Source organism: Telmatherina bonti (assembly GCF_933228915.1).
Source record: "Telmatherina bonti genome assembly, chromosome: 2".
In the NCBI taxonomy this organism is placed as follows: Eukaryota; Metazoa; Chordata; class Actinopteri; order Atheriniformes; family Telmatherinidae; genus Telmatherina; species Telmatherina bonti.
The window spans coordinates 12,315,240-12,337,392 of NC_136620.1; the positions used below are offsets into that span (position 1 = coordinate 12,315,240).

Here is a 22,153-nt window from a genome sequence, read left to right on the forward strand (position 1 = left end):
TCCAAGTTGTACCTGCCTCTCGCTCAACGATTACTGGGATAGGCTCCAGCTTCGCCGCGACTCTTAATTGAACTAAGCGGGGTCAACAAATACAACAGAATGCTATGAAATGTTTTAGTTTCACTTTAAATGAAGCAATTGATGGGAGAACTGAGAGTTTGAAGGAGATTTGGAGCGAGTTCCAATCCTTTGCTGCAGCAACGCGAAAGGAATTCTGACCTAAGACAGTACAGTACAGATAGAATAATGGAGTCGTTGGATCTCAGATGATAGTTGCTTTGGGAAAGGTGCAAAAGGGTGGAGAGTTTTAGGGCATTTTCCCAAGGATGAACAGGAGCCAGTAATGAAGGCAGCTAGCGTGGAGGGACGGCCAGCCTATTAATTTATACAGTTCACAATGATGAACTGTATAAATATGGAATATGGTGCACCTGTGGCAAAGCGAATGGATGAGTGGTAAAGAGCATCCAGCCAGTTAAGGGCACATTTGGGAACCATTTTGTAGATGATGTTACAATCCAACAGTATGGTCATTTTCACTAGGGTGTGTTTAGCAGTGTGTAAAGGACACCTGCTGATGATAAAGAAATGCAAGTCTGGTCCTAATTTTGACCCGTAGATTATGAATAAGAAGCTTGAATGAAAGAGAGGGGTCCAATCAGAAAACAAAGTATTGATAAGAGCTGATGAACTTCAGTTCGGAACCATCAGTACAGGTGATCTGTGGAGATGTTGAGCAGATCAGACACTACAGTTTCTGACTTTACTTTCTGGACATAAATTTTGAGATTGCTGGCAAACCAGTTAATGCAACTCTTGGAAAGGCCTATACCATAGAGCCTGCGCAAAAGGATATCATGGTGGCTTTGATTCTGAACAGACTGAACAATCAGCCAGATACTTGAAGGGGGGGGGGGGGGGGGGGGCACAACTTATTAAGGGATGAGAAAAGAAAAGATCAGCCACGTTTGGTTTGTTATGTGAAAAATGGAGCTGGTTTTGTGACCCTTTCGCAATCAAGATGTTGTTTACATGTGTCCTTATTATAGCCATGTGGAACGTAGCCTTCTAACTAACTGAGGACAAATATAGACCAGAGGGTTTAAAAGTTTTACTCTCTGTGGGGCTTTCAAAAATCTTTATTATCCCTGAGGGGAAATTTGTTTTACAACACGCATGAAATGACTACAAATGCATCCAACCACAACCGGTCATTTAAAATGCTCACAGGAAAGGCTTGATGGATGAAAGTGGAGGAAATATGATTTTAGTTATCTGTGAAATAAGTTCGTTGTTTGTGATTTGATTGAAGAGATCTAATACATTCATTATGGAGGAATTTGAGAAAAAAATACCTCAGGATGGATGATTCATGTGTTTAGTGGACTCTGAATTTAGTCTTTCTAGCTGAACGTGTTTATGGGATGAAAAGACAAACTCATGATCCTGTAAACATCCAACCATTTAGCAAAGTTAATCACAGAGAATGAGTAATTAGGATATAAAGGGAGGTTTATTGTCTCAGACTTTAAGTCCTGCTAGTCCGGACTCTTTCAGTCATTATCCTAACCGCTTAATCACGGGGAAGCTGGAGCCTATCCCAGCAGTCTTTAGACAAAAGGCAGGGTACACCCTGGACAGCTCGCCAGTCCATCGCAGGGCCACACAGAGACAAACAACCACTCACACACACACTCACCTCTATGGGCAATTTAGAGGAACCAATAAACTAACATGCATGTAATTGGACAGTGGGAGGAAACTGGAGAGAACCCAAGCATACATGGGAAGAACATGCAAACTCCACGCAGAAAGGCCACTGTCCAAACCTCAACCCAGCCAAAGATTGAAACAGCAACCTGCTTGCCACAGTGCCACCATGCCACCGTGCAGCCCGCTATGCTGCACTGTTTGTTCTAAACTAGCTGAAACATCCCAAATGCCTATTTTCTGTCTTCTCACTTCCCAAACAGTTGCTTTAAATTTGCTCAAAATTTAAAAAACAAAGAAAAAAACGTTCCATCTCTTTTATTTATATCAATATACTGCAGTTCTGATTATAGACACAGCAGCGCTTATGACTATAAAGCATCCCTTCATGATCATTTAACTGCGGGGGATTTAAACATGCATATATTAGCATTTTTATCGCTCTGATGTTCTGAAGATTGTTTTCAGTTCTACAATACAATGTGGTGAGCAACTTTGTTTCAGAAATACACTGGAGGGCATGTCTGATCATCAAGAGCCCTTGTTATTATATTTAGGGTTGTAGTTTAGACTGTAATTACACACTGCAGGTAAAGTGGTGGGTGGGCGGTTATTATAGGAGTGTTGCAGCTTCCTTTGTTTGGCCGAACCTTGATGAAGCGTGTGATGGTAATTCTTTGTTTATGTGGCGCCATCTCATGGCAGATATCTGTAGTACATCAAGGAAAGATGAAGAGTTTGAGACTTTTTGTGCAAGATGATAGGATAAAGCATGTTGCTTTGTGAGTGTGTAAGTGTCATAGCTTCTTCTGTCCTCTTCTTGTTCCCATATGCTCTAAACAGAGCTCTGTGCTTCATGGCCACCAGAGAAACCAAACAGATGTTGTCTGTCATTACAAAGAACCCAGGAAACAGTCCCAGGTAGCTCTACAAAGCACCAGATGGAGATAAAAGTAGTCCAAAAAGAGCAGGAGGAAATTTTCACAAAGGCAGTGACAGCTTTTGGACCAGAATCAGACACAATATCATCTGGATCAGCAAGAGGGAGACCAAAGCTGCCAACATTTCTTTCACTTGGATTTACAGAGTACCATTTGAGTTCTCTCTTTTGTGTTTAATTAACTACAAGCAGTCAGTTATAAGCCTTTTAAAATGTCTTACAGAAGCTTAAAAGATTAAAGAATATATTACTAAAGGATCACAGTAATGATAGGTGGCATGCTAACTCGATCATATTTGATATGGTTTGAAGTTGACAAAAAATAAAAAAAGCAACATTTAATTAATTATTGCTTTGTAGCTTCATAGTATTACACCACAATGAAGCTTGCCGTGCCTACTAAAAACATAAAACCAAATAAGAAAATGCCACATGTTTGTGGACAGTGTCATTTTCACTCAGGATGACTGGGATCAGGTTCCCATACAGCCGACAACCTGTGTGGATCAGGTTCTGTTCTGTAAAGGAGCTGAGGACGTGCCCACAAGACATCTGGACAGAATCATTAAAGCATCTGGATGGACCAGTAAGCATTACTGACATGGTTATTTCTAGCGCTCCATTTCTGTATTTCATCCCCTCCTCTTTTGGCTTCCTCTCTCATACCACAAATGCAACAAAACCCGGAGAGGAGAAGAGGGGGAGAGAGACAAACAGAGACTGGGAAAGAGAGAGAGAGAAAGAGAGAAACTGGGAGGGGCTGGGGTTGAGGGTATCTTGGATCCAAAACCTACTTGTCAAACAACTGATTTAGAGAAGCAAGGCAAAAAGTTTAGGGGCTAAACCGCTAATCAGGGTTAAAAGCTTTGCAGCGATCAGGACAAATTCATCCAAATGAGTGAAGAGCAGCTTTCAGCACAGCCAGACTGTTAGAAAAGTCTGTCCTGTTCGCTTTAGGAAGTCATAAAAGACTTTTATTTGAGTGGTACTGGAACACAGAAGAAGATCTTGTTCTTGCAACAGGGCGTTTTAGACATTTTAGATGCAGGAATATTAAAGACGTCGCTGCAGCTGCAAACTTGCGAGACTTAATATACTAAGAAAAATCATGTGTGGAAGAAGGATTCCTCTCGTCTTATCGCTGTGCCTGATTGTTGGTTCAGTCCAGAGTCAAAGTTCCTCTCAGGATAACTTCATAATCCAGTACCTAGAGAGAAGACTGACTCAGATAGAGGTGGGTTTCTACTGCTTTTTCACTTTTCTTCGTAATTTTCTTTAACTTCTCTCAACATGTTTTTTTTTATATCAGTTTGAAAGGAAATATGCCACACAAGGCTGCATCCACCCAGATATCTGCACCCAAAATCAGATCATCTGGTTGCAATGTTTTTGGCATCTTCTCTGCAGTCTGGCTGTTTTGTATTAAGTCTTCCTGTTATGGGAATTTTGGACGGATCAATATGATCCTCACATATTAAATGTAAAAATGCAGTCCTGTGCAATAACTGAGCTTTGTCAGGTGAATGCCAAAAACCTTAGAGACTGGAAAGTCTTGATGAGACTTAGATATGGTCAAAGTTTAGTGGATGTACAGACATAGAATATGTAGGTGAAAGTGGTATCCAGCTAATAACTGCTAACAGCCACAATATGCTACCAGTCAACATTAAAGTGACCATGTTTCTTGTAATATAAAGTTCTGACACTTTTAAGCAACACTACTATGGATTTTTGGCAGATTTCCACACTATGCTGTCCCTAACAGCTGCTAATAATCCATCTCACATCATGTTTCTTCTCTTGAGTTCTGTCCAGCCAGTAAAAGTCAGTCTGATGGTGATTTGTCACTTTATCATCTCATCTTCTGTCATTTTCTCTTTTCCGCTCTTCCTCCAATTAATGTCCTTTTGCTTCTCTTTTTTGAATCAGCTGTGGGGCATGTTTAAAATGAAGCAAAATGCAACTGTAACTGGATGCTCCAGTCTGGAAAAAAAGACGGAGTACAGTTTCACAGCCTCAGGACACTGCAGAGCAGTGATGACTTCAGGACTCTTCATATGAAACATTGTACTATTGAAAGTAGTCAGAACACAAAGTTTTAAGGGTTAAAGTAATGTAGCGTTGCTGTTAAGTTCTTTTTTTTTTTTTTTTAAAAACAAACAAAAAAAAAACATATTTTATGACTTTTGTTCAACATAGATTGTAAAAGAGGGGGAAAAAAAGTTGAATGTAGAAGAGAGAAGAAACTGTTGTGTACATACAAATATCTGGCCAGCAGGGAGCGATGCCTCCGGTTGAAGAAATAACTTAGCTTGTATTCAGGTGTATGAAAAAAAAAATTTCTGGTTAATTTAACTTAGTTGCTAGTTTTAATACGTTTTTAACCATGATGTTCACATTCCAGTTACATGCTGATACAAGCATGATTCAAGTTTTTGCCACTTGTGACAAACAAGTTGCAATTTCGTGGACTTGAATCATGTAATCAGGTTCTCAGACTGATCCACCTCTTTCCTGCCATGCCTTTTTAAAAAAAAAAAAAAAAACAAAACGATTGCAAGTCCAGTGATAAAAGGGTAACTAATCAGATCCTAAAATAATATGTACATATCTTTGAGAATGAGTATGTGGAGCATTTTCAACCACAGGATGTGAGTTTTAACAACTGGATGAGACTTATTAAATGACAAGAACATTTTACTTTCTGGTTAGGCAGGAACATTTATTGGTTGATTTTTCAAAGCGATAACAGACTAAAATACTGTAACCCTATTCATTTAATGGAGGTTATTTTGATGGTTGCCTTGGTGACATGTTTACACAAAACCTTAAAGCACAAATCAGGCAGTGATGTCAGTTTGTTTGGGTTGGAAATCAAAACTACTTTGTGTGCTTTTAAACGAAGACATTGTTACAGTGAGGAGTAAAATACATTCTTTTTACGATGCCATTTTCTCATTAATGGATGCTATTTTCACACTTTACATGCAGTTTCTGTCATGTCCACTAGAGGTCGTCTGTCTTTCCAGTATGATAATAGACAAATGTCGACTGAATGAATAAATGACAAGTAGTTTTTAATTGCAAAACTTAATTTAAAAAGACTGTTATTAGTTTTAATTATAATTTTAATGTATATACATATTTTTGCTTTCATGTTACCTTTTTTTTTTTTTTTTTCAATGAAACCAGGAGCGCCTGAATCAGTGTGAGCAAAACACAGTGAGCATCACCCAGAAGAACTATGACTTGTCCTCGGAAGTCAGAGGTTATCTGTCCACACTCACAGTGCTGAGGTAGCCATGTATAAAGTTCTGCTAATAACACTGAATTAATCACTAAATAATCACTACAAAGCATGTTGAATAGTTTTGTTTTTGCTTCCAAGATCAGAGGTGAAGAGTCAGATGGACAGTGTGTCTTCACGTGTGGACCGTGTGGAGAGAGAGCTGGAATATCTGGAAAATAATATTCCCAATCAGTCTGATATTGAGATGGAAGAAGCACTACTGGAACAACAGATAAAGGCTGCAGAGCTGGAGCAGCTGAAAAAGAAGGCTGCAGTCAGGATGGAGAATGGTAGGAAGTGTGTGTTGTGGTCAAAGGAACCAATAATCCAAGCCAGACAAACAGAAACAGATGTACAATAGTATGCAGGATTTTAAAGAGTTTTCTCCAACATCTCCAGACTGCAGCACAGCTCTAAGCCAAGTCAAGTCGCTCAAGATTGTGAATAAGGCCGGAGACATATATGGATCCTGGTTCAAGGACCCGTCTGAAGGTTCAGCAAAGGTCTGTACTGTCTGCATGTTTGCTGTAGCAGTTATTTATTTTAAGTTGTTTAGTATTTTAATAGCAAGATGGTTTATTTATGGCTCAGTTTTACTCTTTTACTTCAGTCTTTTACAGCAGTTTGTAGCTTAAGGAGCCGATTGTGGTGATGAAAAATAAAGCTTAACAGAATAAATTGCAGCTCCAAAACGATGACAGTGTTGATCCAATATTTTATTTTATAAAATGTATCAGCTTATTAGTTTAACATTAGGGGTTGATAATATGTTCCTGGGGCAGGGGTGGGCAGCTTCAGTCCTCAAGGGCCGCAGTCCTGCCAATGTTTGAAGTTTCTTTGCACCTGACAAAGAACACACATCAGACATAATTAACAGAGTTGTCCAGGACTTGATATGAAACTCTGCACTATAGTCTGCTAATTTATCCATTAATTTGAGTCAAGTGTGTTGCAGCAGGGAAACTCCTTACACTTGCAGGACTGCAGCCTTCGAGGACCAGAGTCGTCCCCCCCTGTCCCAGCATGTTCTGCTGCCCCTGAAAGGTCCGTGACAACAGGAAATGAAATGATTACAGTAAAAAGCAACATTAGCATGTGAATACACGGTTTTATAGAGCAAATTTTGCTGATCTAGTAAATCGCCGAACAAACATTGTAAAGATATACTTAAATCCCGTTTTTCATGGTTTATGTATTCATTGAACAAGTTGGCAGGTTCAGGCTGCACGGTGGCGTGGTGGTTAGTGCTGTGGCCTCACAGCAAGAAGGTTCGATCCTCGGCTCGGACGGAGGCTCAAAGCAGTGGCCTTTCTGTGTGGAGTTAGCATGTTCTTCCCGTGTATGCGTGTGTTCTCTCTGGGTACTTTGGCTTCCTCCCACCGACATGCATGTTAGGTTGATTGGTTAATCTGAGATTGTCCCTAGGCGTGAGTGTGTGTGTGAACGGTTGTTCGTCTCTCTGTCTGGCCCTGTGATGAACTGGTGGCTTGTCCAGGGTATACCCTGCCTCTTGCCCACAGACCGCTGGGATAGGCTCCAACTTCCCCGCAACCCGTACTCAGACTAAGCGGGTGAAATATATACACAAGATGAAGTTGGCAGGTTCATCTTGTACAAACTCCACCAGTGAGCGGAGCATGGTTTAGGAGGGGGCCAGCCAGAGGCCCAGACCAGGAAAAGGATGGGACCTGCAAATGAGACCCTTTTTAAAAAGGATGTAAATTTTAGGAAGGAATAAACAGATAATTACAACTTATGTGTTTATCCAATGCAAAAAGTAAGGCAAACTTTGTAAAAGCAAGCAGCCATTTTTATTTTTGATCAGCAGTTCTTTACTTGGCACGATTCTCATATAATCACATGCAAACACAAGCTTTATTACGGTCATTTTTCTTTAGCCTTTTTGGCCCTGTGCAAAACATTAACTTTGTAAAGCTGTCATATGTAATTATTTATTTAACCTCCTTTTCATAACATACATTTAGTTTTGATTAATATGCTACATAATGGTAGTGTTGTGGTGGAATGTATATATATATATATATACATAAATATATACATATATATATACATAAATATATATATATATATATATATATACATATATATATACATATATATATATATATACATATATATATACATAAATATATATATATATATATACATATATATATACATATATATATATATATATATATATATATATATACATAAATATATACATATATATATATATATATATATATATATATATATATATATATATATATGTATATATATATATATATATATATATATATATATATGTTGTCTTTATACTCTTTTTAATTAATGTAACCAATCTAAATATATGTTGACGTTAATGTTGATGCTGAACGTCTGTGTAAATGTGCATGTTCAGCTGTTTGGCTCAGTTTCAAAACTTGTCACGGCAAAATGGATCACACACATTTTTAGCCAGAAATAAGGTCGGATTTTCATCATTTGCTGATCATTGCATTCAGTCTTTGTAAGATGTAAATACAAGATGAAATCATGACAAAATGAAACAAATCTGTCCGTTCAGGTCTACCTGCTGAGTGGAATTCGGAACAACACAGTGTTGGAGTATGCGTCTCTGGAAAGCTTCATAGACAAAACTTCTGCTTCTCCTGCGAAAGAGCTGCAGCTCCCTTTCCGCTGGCAGGGCACGGGTCATGTGGTTTACAACGGATTCCTCTACTACCACAGAGCTGATACACCCAACCAGATCCTAAAGGTTCGTGACTGAAGCAATGGAAATAAAGCAGTTCTGTATCTACATGCCATCACCGCATTTCTTTCTTTATGTGCATTGTGTTTATAAAGTACAAAAAAGGATGGAAAATATGCTTGTTTACTCAGCAGCAGTTATGTTGCCTGGCAGAAGCTACAAAGAAGAGGGACTTTGTGCACAGTTTACTAATCTGAGACTGGTTTCATAAGAGTGCTGTGGTGAACTGCAGTGCAGGCTTTGGCTGGTCTCATCACTTAGAGGGAGCTTAGTCATCCAGGACTGGGCTCTGTCCTCCTTCCTTTGCAAGTTGAGGTCAGAGAGACCAGAGTGCCAAAAGAAACTATTTTGTTCCAGAAAAGTTCCTTTTTTTCAAAACTGTGTGTTTTCAGGCGGATTGACTGTATTTCCAGCAAGCTGACCGAAAAAGTAGAGGAGAGTAAATTCACCACATTTATTTAGATTTATTCATCAATCAATCTTTATTCATATAGCAGGTTTCATACATTGTGTGGCTCAAAGTGCTGCACAAAAATAAAACCTAAACAGATTGTTATGTTAACAGGTCACCCCCACCCACCAAACCAGTAAGGAAGGGCAATGGGGAGGTAAAACCAGGGACCTAAAAATGATATTACACAATAAAACCAAAAGCAAACAATTATAAACACAAGGAATAAGTCAAATACATTAAATATGAAAATGAATAGAGTCAATTAAAAAACCATCTAAAGCATAAACGTTAAAACACCAGAAAATTAATGAATAAAAGGATTTTAAATTAAATAAAGTAAATGAATGTAAATGAATGGATAAAGTAAAATTCAGTCTGAATAGGTGCTTTCAGTCTTTTATTATGGGCACTCATTTACATACTTGGAAATGAACTTTTTCATCCATAGAAAAGAATGGTATATTGGAATATATTATGTTACTTTAATGTTGATACATTTTTCTAAAATAATAAAAATTGTATTGTAGTTAGTGGTTTAAAATAACCTGGAAATAATCTGGGGTGGCAGTGACTCAGGCTGTAGGCTAAACGCGGAAGGTTGCGTCTGGAAGGGCATCTGGTGTAAAACATGATCCAACCATGTGAGCAGGGCTTCTGTAGACTGCTCAGTGGTTTGAAGCCAATAGCTTGCTGTGGCGACCCCTTCAGGGGGAAACGCTGAAAGGAAAACAGCCTGCTGAAGAAGCTGGGATCTTCTTTGATTATTGGTGTGAAGAACTCGGCATGGTTTTATGATTTCATGGACTGGCATGCAGAGGTTTTATATTCAGTGAGGTGATTAAATATGGTCATTTGCCAAATAAAGGGTTAAAAACACCAAGACTCTGCTCATCTCAGGTGTTTAGAAAGGATGGCTAAAAGCCTTCTCACCAGATGGTTCTTCCTCTGGACAGAAACACCTGAAAGGTGTCATACAATGCTCATAATGTAAAGGTATTTCCGATAAACATTCAAGATAAAGACCAGTAAGAGCTTCATAGACCAGTAAGATATACTTAAAATCAATTCTAAACTAACATGAAGCCAGTATGAAGACTTTAAAATCAGAGTAAAATGTGTTCTGTTCATCACAACAACATTCAGATCAGCTGAAACTTCACATCATCTTTAATTAGTGATAAATAAATTCCGATTATAACCACATTGTTAAAAGCATGTTAGCGTTTTCACGCAGCTCCTTCATACACCCTACAGGACATAGCTGCAAAATGAGAAATGTGTTTTAAACGTACATTTAAAGCTCCTGTTGGCATTGACCGGTGGGCTCTGCGCTGACCTCAAAATACAATTTTTTTTTATTTCCCTGTCACATAAAGGTGGATTTGCTGAATGGCACAGTGGTGGACAGCACACTTCTCCCAGGAGCGGGCCGCCTTCCGGTCTACAGCCTGAATCCGAACACCTACATGGACATGGCTGTGGATGAACTCGGCCTCTGGGTTATGCACGCTGATCCCGAGTACGGAGGAAACCTGGTCCTCACTAAACTGGATAAAGGTAGAGATAACCATCTACTGTCACAGTTGTCTGCATGTTTTCTACTAAAAGTGACAAGAAGACCTGAGAATTGTGGGAAATTTTCAAGCATCCTTTCTAAAGATTGACCCCAAGTGCCTAAAACATTCTCAAACACTGCACTTCAAAAATTCAGTCTTAAAAACAGGAAAAAAATATACAAAAATTAGGTACATGTTGCTTAAAATTGGATAAATAATCTGCTATTATCTGAACAAGAAAATTTGGCTTGTCAAGACTTCCCAAAACAAGTAAAAATACTCTTAAAACAGGAGGAATTCTCTGGCATAAAAGCTAAAAATTATCTTACCTTTAAAAAAAATAAGCATATGTGTACTCAATTTAAGATTTTTAATCTTACTTAGACTTCAGCTTTTGCAGTGTGGTTTACTGAATTTTGTCTGATGCATGATGATCATTATATAAGAAGTGTGACAGCGAGGCTTTACCTGATAGGGATGCACTGACACCAGTATGAGTCTGGTTCCATTCCAGTTCACTGGTAAGGAGCGTGGACTCCAATGCTTGATGTGATGACTGAGTGGTTCATCGTGTGATAAATCATGTGGGTCATCCTCTAACGTAAAGGCTTGAAAACAATCAGACTCTTACATGGAGTATAAAGTGGCGTTTGGTGGATTTATGCTCACAGTTGGGACATCATCCCCAAAGTCAGCTTGTCTAACTCAGTTGATGCCAAATTCAGATCTTTAAAACAGCAGCAGTAATAACTTTAAATGTCAGGCTTGAAAAAGTATCAGAATATTCATAAATAAGGAGGATGAAGTGGATTTTTGTGGCCAACAGGCACAAACGCGCTTCATATATTAAAAAAAACAAAAAAAAACACGCTGCATATAAGAAAAAAGCTGCTGAAAATTCTGCATTTTCACTCTTAAGTTCTCAGACATTATAAATGTTTCTATTACTGACATTAATAATTTAAATGACTTAATGACTTTTGTAATATTCTAAAAGATTAAGGCCAAATGTAAAAAATAAATTATATGTAACTTGATGTAGGACAGGCTTCGTATTTGGTAGATTTGGTTCTCTACTGGGAGGAAACCCAAAACAAGGTCCTCTCATCAATGCCAGACAAGTCCCTATAATAACTTTGCCTCTCGACATCCAGAGATATAAAATCTAAATGTAATTCTTTTTAAATATATAAAAAAAACTTCTTAAAAATGAAGGATGAAGTGTTTTTATGTGGATGAAGTTTACTTCTCTAACAAAGCACCAACATGCCCAACAAAAGCACCTCTCACCAGAATAATGGCAAAATTCTCTTTTTAATATGGCGATTAATATTTTTTTTTACCCTTTTTTTGTTTTGGATGTAATGTACTTTTTGATTCCAAATGACCTTTCAGGTCTCTGTTGTACCGACATGTAGATGTGGGACTAAATATATAAATAAGGGTTAAATAAAATAAAGATAACGTTAAAAAAATAACAAGTTAACTCCACAGTCTTTTTAAATGTTCATTTTGACATTTTAATGTTAATTTTTTGTCACATTGGCATCAGGTTCTGTACTATAGGAGAACTTTTATGAATACCAAGTACAAGTACACTCACATGGGTCGGTATAGTAGGCCACATACTGGTATCGGGGATTGGTGCATTCCTATAATATTTGTTTTTCTCATTATCAGGAACTCTGGCAGTAGAGTTCACCTGGGATACGCAGTGCAGAAACCGTGATGCTGAAGGAGCCTTCTTGATCTGTGGGACCCTCTATGTGGTCTACAACACACGCTACGGTGGACGCTCCACCATACAGTGTCTGTACGACATCCACGACACCATTCACAGGTATGACCACATATAAACCCGCAGACACAAGACTGCATTAGCTCCCTTACGTCAGCATCCACACACACAGTAGCACTGCAACTAATTTAAAAGTGACGTCTTTTTGTTGTTGTTGTGCAGCAACGAGAGTCCTGTGATGTTCTTCCCAAAGCGCTACACCAGCCATAGCAGCATCCACTATCACCCTGGAGAGAAACAGCTGTATGCCTGGGATGATGGCTACCAGACAATATACAAAGTGGAAACACGCAGAAATGACCAGATCATTGCTCAATAATGCCCATATCTCTCATTTTCTTCATGTATCCAATTTTCTGAAATAATCCCATATGGTACAACTCAGTTTTGTTTGCAGCAGTGGTCCTTTGCTAGCAGTGGATGGTGTCTTTGTTATTGCAAGTGGAAAAAGCAGAACAAAGAAGCATTTAATGCATTTTCTAAGCCTCATATGAATGCAATAAAGATCATTAAAGTTTGTGCATTTTAATGGAATCACTGAAAAAAAGCTTTTGGCTTTGACGTAATATTATTGACACGCAGTAAATATGAATAAAAATGTTCAACAAAATGTTAATGTTATGTGACGTTTGGTTAGGAGAAATTCCACATATATGGTAAGTCACAGTACACCTTCATGCTCACTCATCCATCTGTTTTATTTTCTGCAATATGTTGTGTCTAAACTGTTTTTATACACTTTTATTCCTAGAATGTCAGTTTTGGAAAATCATGACACACACATTTTCTCCAATCAAAAAACAATAAATGGAATATTAATTCAGCTCCATGTGATTCAATAAATGGAAGTATAATGGAACATGTTTATATAATATCCCATCATACATCTAATTTATGACAACAAAAACAGTGAATTATATATTCATTTGTATTTTTAAGTCTAAACGTTTATGTCTAAATATTATCAGTGGTCAGCATTTATATAGTCTTTTCATTGTCTGACTGAGGTTTGAGATTCTCCAAACAAAACATGGATCAGTTTTATGTTTGTTTTAATAAAAAAAAAAAAAAAATTAATAAAAAAAAGAATAGTAGGATTTAAAAGGTAATAATGAATTATTTTGTTCATTTATCTATTTGTTAAATTATTTATTATAAGTTAAATTCTGAAAATACAAACAGATTTTATTCAGGAAGATATATTTCTGATTGAGACGAAATATCAATGAACCAACTGCAAGTGAAACAATAGCGCCCCCTGCTGGTTGTTTTAAACAATACAGCACACTTTCAACAATGTGCGCAATGAATAGTTTTTCTGGTGACATTCCTTGATTCCCTTTTGCAGTAACTGATGCTTACATATAATATGAAATATTAGATTGAATAAAAGCAAAAATATGATAACGATTTAAAGATCTGAGATACTTTTGATCTACCTTTAATACTGTGTCACACCAGTGTCTTTAAACGTCTAACACTTTTATTTTAATGACAGCACAAAAGAATAGACAGACAGATAGATAGATAGATAGATTGATAGTGGTTGTACGTATGACGTAACTCACGTTTTCAACTGACTTTTGTTTGATCCCGCCCATTTTCAGTTGTCGATGACGCAAAAACGGGCGTGTCCAAGACGACCGTTGAGATTGACAGCTGCAGAAAACCAAGCAGGCGCACTTCACTACGCTTCAGAGCAGACAAAAACTAAAAGAATAAGTGTTTGTTAATAACCATGAAGAAAAGAAGCAGCAGCAACGCCAGCAGAAGAAGCTCAACAATTAGAAGACGGAGTGAGAACGTGCGTTTTGATGAATTTGGCTTTGCTGTCAGTAAAAGAAAGGAGCAAAAACTTCATCACAGAAGTCATGACTACAGGTGCGGGACAGGTTGGCAAGCAGCTGCATAAAACTAACGTAAATAGTTATTGTCGCAACACAATGAAATTCCTTTTTAGATGGATATGTTTTTTGTTTGTTTTTTTAATGAAAAAAAGTTAAACCTAAATTTTAATTCAGGTAATTTTAAAAATTTCTTTTTAAATTAAATTTATTTTTAAATTATTTATAATTTTATTTCAGTTTATTTCAGAAAAAAATGTGTAAACCTATAGTTGTGGAAACGACTGACACAAGTTCTTCTATGCATCAATATTAGGATGATCAATGTTTAGCCTGGTTAAGAGACTATGTTGCTGAAGAAACAAGACTTATCTTTTCACTAAGAAAAGCCGATCATTCCTGTTTTGTAACTAAAGACTATGAACTGTCATGTAAAATAATAAAAGCATCAGCAAAAAATCTTTTGTGCACACTTAAATAAATAAAACCAGCATAGAAAACTGTCTGAAATCCCTGATCTTTATCTTGTAATAATTTAGCTGAAACCCAGGGTTGGGTTTGACAGAAAATAATTTATTAGATCTAAATCTAAGAAAGATGTCTCAATCTGAGCTCACCATGTTGTTTTCTGCATCAGCTACCCCAAGCTGAGCTCGGCGAGGGTGAAAGAGCTGTGTGAGCTGCTCAGTTACTGGAATGGAGCCAGTTTCATCTGCAAGAGTCAGGTGAGATGACTTAAACTATACAGTGTTGCTAATAAACCATTATATCTGTAAAATGCAGTCTGTATTTGAACATGCAGCTAATTTCTAACTTCTTTTTCAGATTGAGCGTTTCCTTCGGATGGGTATTCCTCCAAGCCTCCGAGGAAGAGTGTGGAAGTGCCTTCTCAACATCAACGGTCTGAGGTTAACCAGTGACTTTAACTACCAGGTGAGGAAAGAATTCAGTTGTCCTTGTAATTATTTACCTTCACTTAATGAGTTCACAGGTGGAAACATTTGTTATAAAACCAGTGGTTTTAGTCAACCAACAAAGTGCATTTCCTGTCATTTCTTTCACCTTTTTATTTTCAGATCTGAGGACTGATGTAAGATTTATTTGCTCATTTTATCTGTGAGGTTGTAAAACAGTACATTGTGAGAGATTTTTATTCTCAATTTTTATCAGAAAAGTAATAAGCTGTGATGAGGATTAGATGTGTTGGAAAGACCCCTTCATGCAGTTAAAGGAAACCATGACTTGTGGCACAATCCAGTTGACTTTATGTGTCTTCACAAATGCTGAAGTTTTGAGCCATTTTAATTTTGATAAGGGACCAAAAGATATTTTGTGTTCTGACAGACACGTGACATCCTAAATTTTCAGCACAAATTTGCTTGGATTGCAGAAAGCCTCCCTATTTCCCCAAATTTACTGGGTAAATAGTTTTATCCGGAAATTTATATAAAGATAGAATTTGTGGATTAAGACATTAAATGGTACAGCAAAAATAACTTTATATTTGCTTTAGAGAAAATACTTCTAAAGTGGCTGCTTTGCTCATCTACAAGGACATCAGGCTTCTATTAAGTGTCTTTTTGTTTTGTTTTTTTCATCTATCAGGTTATAGGTATCCTAGTTTTCCATTTGTCATTAAATATGCCATCAGAAGTTTTAATATTCCATAAATATGTTATTTTTGTGGAAAAAGCTGCCTATATGCAGTTGTGCTCATATTTATTCATACCCTTTCATTAAAGAAGGAAAAAAACAGCTGCAAGTAAAATAAGCTGAAATTGACCAAGGTAATAATAAATAAAAATTTAATGAAAATCATTACATTATTTTCTAATTCTGGTTCAATAGAAGTATTTTTTTTAAAAGCAAAAACATATTACATCTTACATATTACATCACTCATAAACTAATATTTAGTTGAACAATCCTTTAATGTTTCCGCTCCAGTCAGGTGTTTTCTGTTCCTCTCAGTCAGACTTCTGCACCTGTTGACAGGTATTTTGTCCCACTGTTCAACAGAAAAGTGCTCTAATTTGTCCAGGACCAATTTGTTTGGTTTTTTCTTTCTCAAACTCAATTAAATGAAAAAAAAACAGTGTCTTATATTACTAAATTACATTTTTGCAAATTTTTAGTTATTGTTCCTTTTTTTAAGTCTCCAGTTATTTGAGTGACTGTTGTAAATTCAGCCTTTTCTTTAATGAAAGGGGATGAATACATATGAGCACAACTGTATACACATTGATTCTGCTGAAAAGCTAAGACAGAAATGTACATGCATTCATCTCTGGTAGACTAGATCACTACTAAAAGGGCATAAACATCTGCAGCTCATCCAGATGCTGCAGCTTTAACAAGGATGAACAGATCTGAATAGCCAGTCACAGAATATAGCAGAGCGAACCTGAATAAAAGCTGCACATGATCACCAGGCGTGCAGCAGCTCTAGCTCCTTCTTCTTCAGCCACATCCATCGCCTTTAGCTTGAAGGCTGCATCGTAGGCATTTCTTTGTGTGCTTTCCATGATGCGGGTGTGTGCATGAAGCGCAGAATGAGCTGTTGGCCAGTATAATCCATAAACTAGCCGGATCATTGTTTAAGTCCCAGGATGCAGGAGTGTATTGCCTGGAAATTACAGTATTTTACTGATTGTTTACAAATCCCAGAATGTTTTTAGGTCCAGAACACATCAGTGATGTTCAGAGAGTATGAAACAAGCAGAGCTGTTACATTTTAAAAGCTTAAAGTTTAAATATTTATTTTTTTAACGAATGAATGAAAGAAGAAAAGAAAAAAATATATGCACATACCTATACATACATATGTGCATGTACACACAGTTATACATACATATAAATACTAAGGAAGAAGATAATAATATTCATAATAATATTACCATGATAATTCCTCATCAATTCAATAATGAACAAATTCAGTAAAGAAAAGCAGTTTGAAAAAAAGGAGTGGGAAGAAGTGTACACTTATTAGGTATTCCCACCCCTTTCTACTCATTATATTCTGTTGCTTCACGTCACACCATACTTATTCAATTTACTATACATATTTACATTCACATATATACACATACACACACATTTCCATATACATACATGCATATACACACAAATACACTACAGACATCCACATACTTACACCCATATCTACAAAATGACAAAAATATCCAACAACCTTTAATATTCCTTATGATCTCAGGTTTTCATCCAAACACTCATGTCATCTAGTCCAGATTAAACATGGAAAAGCAGCATTTAGCTGATATGCAAGGCAAGTTTATTTGTGCAGCACATTTCATGTACAAGATGATCGAAAGTGGTTAAGTGGTTTACATGCAGCATTACGGCATGGCGGGGGGGGGGGGGGGGGGTGCGCGGAGAGCGATAATAAAATAAAAACAACCATCTGCTGCAAACGAGTGGAACAAACTCTACATATATATATATATATATATATATATATATATATATATATATATGTATATGTGTATATATATATATATGTGTGTGTATATATATATATATATATGTATATATATATGTGTATATATATATGTATATATATATGTGTATATATATGTGTATATATATATGTGTATATATATATGTATATATATATGTGTATATATATGTGTATCTATATATGTGTATATATATATGTATCTATATATGTGTATATATATATGTATCTATATATGTGTATATATATATGTATATATATATGTGTATGTATATATATATATATATATATATATATATATATATATATATATATATATATATATGTTGTGCTGAACGAGTTTGCCTTGCCAAGATCAGTTTTATGAGTACAAGGCTCCTCTTAATACCTATATATGATATTAAATATTATTTAAATATTATTAAATTAAATGAGTCTGTTGTTAAATTTACATATTGATACTTGACTTGATGATGGGTTTGGGGGCAAAAGAAAGGAGAAATTAAGTAGAAAAGAGTGTGAAGAGAAGAAAGAGACAAGGATGCACCAGGCAGAAAGCGTAAGCCGTTCAGTCTATACTGGAAAGACCAGACCAGCAGCTGCTTTACATGGAAGGAAACAGACAACCACCTGCAACATCTTCAAGAAAAACTAAGCTGACAGGACAGGAGCTCCCATTCAGTACAAAGAAAAGAAAAAATCTCAGCAAGAGAGAAAAAAGCATGAACAGAAATGTTCTGTCGAGCCCCTACCTGCTTTTGTTTCCATTAATGCTTTAAGATGAAGAATTATCCCAACATTATTCTACTTAAATACATATTAATCATTATGTAATGGCAGAGCAGCGTGCACTTTGGCATTTTCTGTAAATTTCACCCAGAAGGGGAACAATGTATTTTATTTAAACATGTTATTTAGACATCAGAAACCAAAGCAAAAGAGACTTTTTTTTAAAAATCTGCTTCAGGTTTATTAGCCTTTGATTTCATCCCTCCAAATAAATGCAAGTCCAGGAACTGGATTTAGCCAACTTCACGTATTTATCCCCTCCCTCCAGTGCTCCGCAGGTCTTTGTTGTAGAAAGCTTTATGTTCTCATCAATACCTGTTTGTGTCGTTTTTTAAACAGACATGCTTATCTGAAGTGCGGGGGCCCCTTGTGGACTTGGGTGTCAGTGAGTACGGCATCTTGTCTGCCATCACCACTCTGAGTGAAACCCAGAACGATCTGGGTTTAAACCGGCATCGTTCCTCCAGCTCGTCTGAGCACCGCTACTCTGTAGACGACATCAGTCTGTTCAGACAGATCGCCCTGGACCTGCGTGAGTTCAAACAGCTTTAGAAGCTCAGAAAGTGGAGGGAAAAGAGAAAATGGTTTTTCCGTTCATAGTGGGGACATTAAAAAGTCTTTGTGTGTGTGTGTGTGTGTTCATAGTGTTCATCGTAATATTGATTTAGCCATAAAAATCTAATAAGTATTTGTTTACAAGTTTGAAATAAAATGGTAGAAAGCTGACTTTTTGGAAATAGTTGCACATAGTTGTGTTTTTGCTTGTCATGAATGCATGGTGTGTGGGATTAAGGTCAAAGTTATGTAATGATCAGTGTAGAAACAATAATAAACACAGATGACTTTCACTTGTCTGGATCTGTAGAGCGGTCCTTCCCAACCCACCGCTCTCTGATGGGAGAGAGCCCAGAAGCCATCGAGGGGCAGGCTAAACTGTTCCGAGTTCTCATCGCTTACGCCAGATACAACCCTCAGGTTGGCTACAGCCAAGGTAACGCTCTGCTTCATTCCTTTATTCCTTTGTTTTCATTCTGCACAGGTTGATTAGTTTCAATCAAACTAAATTTATGTGTTCACACAATATTTTTATAATGTAGCTACAATAACCTCCAATTAAACCAGTTTAATTCATGAAGTCTTCCTCCTGCACACGATCTTCTGGATGAGAAAGTTGGTTGTTGGTTAGATCTGTTGCTGATATGCATCTTGGGTAATAACAGGTAGGTGTTGCTAAATACACGTGTAAATATTATAAGTTGATCTTAGATTCTTGTGAGGAGGTCGGTGTCAACAAGAATATACATGAACCCCAACCAGTACATAGCTGCCATCCCTGAGCTGGGTAACGCCGGGGTTGTCCTTCCGTTTTTCCTTTCCACTGTCTCCTCATGCAGCTCAGGATGAGGCATTAGACAAAACAGAACTACTGTAAAGACAAATAGTCATAAAACACGGTTGGTTGGTCACAATGCCAAAGCTCTGGCTCTAGAGTCATTTGTAGACGCCTTCTTCAAATGTTTAGAACTTTGCTGCAAATACTTTTGCTGCTCTAAACTGGCCTTGTAGTATTACCCAGTTAAAGTCAACATGGAGCATCAGAGCAAGCGGGATGCATGTGATTTTGTGTTACAAATAATACACAGCCTATGGATATAAGTCAAGTTGTAGAACATGTCAAACTAATGCTGTCAGTCCGTTTTCTAGACATGATGACAATAAGAAAACAACAGCAAAGAAAACTTTAGTTTGTTTTTCTCCTCAGCATTGGTGGGTGAACACTGGCATTAGCAGCATCACAGTAAATAAACTCCTCTTGTCCTTCCATCTCACATAGTATCTGTAGCATAACTTAACATGGTAAATTGTTTGTAAAAAAAAAAAAAAAACAAACAAAAAAAAATATTGATTCTAATGACTGAAAGATAATATACCAACTTTCCAGAAACCTCTGTATGTTTCTGCTCAAGCTCTGTTTGTTGATCATGTAAACATTTGACCAAAGACATGGTTGTTCAAATGGCAGGTTGGTTTTTGTTTCAACACATGAACAATTCTTTTCTCTGAAGGTGTTTATTTATGTTCTGATCACCATGGACTCAGACTAATGCCAGCTCTGTATCACCTCAGAAAGCCGAAATCAATATTTTAGAGAATAAAAATGACTAAATAGAAAATATGTAAGGGGAACCAGATATTTCTTAGCAACTTATAAGGAAGATGTTAATAATAAGTTGTCGTTCATGTACATATATTTGATTTATTAGCTGAAAATGATGTTTCCTCAGGCAGCAGGGATTCATCAAGTTGTCATCACAAACCTTCTCAGTTATTTGAAGGAGAAAGCTGCAGCACACAGAATAACCAGTTGATGGAAGTATTGCACCATTTATTTACAGGGTGACTTCTCGCTGTCTGTATTTAAAAAAAAATATTTATCTTAATTAAAGAAAATAAATGCAGTGTAAAATCAGATAAACACAAAGAATATATCATTAAAATAGTTAAACAAACTTCATTTTACTGTCCTGCTTAATCCTTTTTTTGGCTGATATGTAAAATAACAGACATGGTTCACTCTAACACACATGGTCTAAGCAGTGGCGACCAAGAAAGAATACAGTGATTCTTCTCCTTTTAAATTGTGCCATTTTCATTTTTAACTTGCAGACTCAAGTTTGTAAGTTTGTGCACACTGTCCAGTAACTTCCAATACAAACACAGACTACCCACTCCAGCTTGAAGCTGGATGCTGCATGAGGACTGGTATGTTCTTCTGGAAGAAGGAGGGGCTTATGCAGCAGCCACTGCTGCTCACAGACAAGAGTAAAATACACATGCTTAGATGTTACTCACCAAAAGTCTCCAATATCACCCTAAAAAGTTGCTATACTTTTTGATCACCGTTTTGTCTTTAAATGGAGTTGGAGGAGGGATCTGAAGAATGGCTAAATATAGCCATTCTTCAGCCATATATAACCAAAGTCGCATAATTATTAGCGGAAGTCTACCGTGTGAATCAGTGTCATCGGTGTACCAGAAAACTGACACTGATAAACATTGTGTTCTTCAGTTAAACACATAGATTGTTCTTCACACATTCATTTTTTCTGCAGTTCACCTTCTAAAGTCCCACCATAAAAAAAAAAAACCCTAAACCTAATTTCCCCTCAGTCTGAAACACTTGAAAATATTCATTCAAAGAGCAGAAGTCCAGAGTCGGGATTTATCAGAGCAGTTTTACAGAAGGTCCTGGTCTCGTTGGAGCCTGAACAAGATGTGTCTTTATGAGTCCAGAACCAGGACAAGATAATCCCAACTTTCAGTCTCTGTATGGTCAGAGTTGCATTCCACGTTGCTCCCTATAGCAGGACTTCCAGACTGCTGTGTTGTATTTTGTGATTGTGTGTTTCACAGGGATGTCCTACATAGCTGCGGTGCTGCTGATGCAGTTGGGAGAGGAGGAGGCCTTCTGGGCTCTGACGGCCTTGTTGGATAAATCCAGATATCTGGCTGAACTCTTTGACCTCAGTGTCAGCAAGTAAG

At 37.0% G+C, this 22,153-nt stretch overlaps 2 protein-coding genes across 2 annotated transcripts in view; both read left to right on the top strand.

Annotated features, from left to right (window-relative positions):
• Positions 1–3,464: 3,464 nt before the first annotated feature.
• Positions 3,465–13,186, top strand: olfml1 (olfactomedin-like 1). The gene is made up of 8 exons (XM_079254411.1): positions 3,465–3,884; positions 5,843–5,946; positions 6,039–6,229; positions 6,339–6,442; positions 8,509–8,700; positions 10,525–10,705; positions 12,385–12,544; positions 12,665–13,186. The coding sequence occupies exons 1-8, from the start codon at positions 3,759–3,761 to the stop codon at positions 12,819–12,821; spliced, it is 1,215 nt and encodes a 404-aa protein (XP_079110537.1). The 5' UTR covers positions 3,465–3,758; the 3' UTR covers positions 12,822–13,186.
• A 1,054-nt stretch (positions 13,187–14,240) lies between these two features.
• The window catches only part of LOC306768009 (TBC1 domain family member 12), a gene marked incomplete at both ends in the record, with an annotated part of 62,481 nt that continues 54,568 nt past the window's right edge, over positions 14,241–22,153 (top strand). Inside the window, 6 exons of the mRNA XM_079256206.1 lie at positions 14,241–14,383; positions 14,984–15,071; positions 15,172–15,279; positions 18,950–19,142; positions 19,476–19,601; positions 22,025–22,148. Of these exons, the coding sequence (XP_079112332.1) occupies positions 14,241–14,383; positions 14,984–15,071; positions 15,172–15,279; positions 18,950–19,142; positions 19,476–19,601; positions 22,025–22,148 (782 nt within the window). The remainder of the gene's footprint in view (positions 14,384–14,983; positions 15,072–15,171; positions 15,280–18,949; positions 19,143–19,475; positions 19,602–22,024; positions 22,149–22,153) is intronic.

Bases quoted from the DNA above. Each gene is read 5' to 3' on its own strand.
- olfml1 (XM_079254411.1), top strand. From the start codon at position 3,759: ATGTGTGGAAGAAGGATTCCTCTCGTCTTATCGCTGTGCCTGATTGTT. The intron at 10,706-12,384 runs GTAGAGATAACC...TCTCATTATCAG, and splicing joins CCTCACTAAACTGGATAAAG to GAACTCTGGCAGTAGAGTTC. The intron at 12,545-12,664 runs GTATGACCACAT...GTTGTTGTGCAG, and splicing joins ATCCACGACACCATTCACAG to CAACGAGAGTCCTGTGATGT.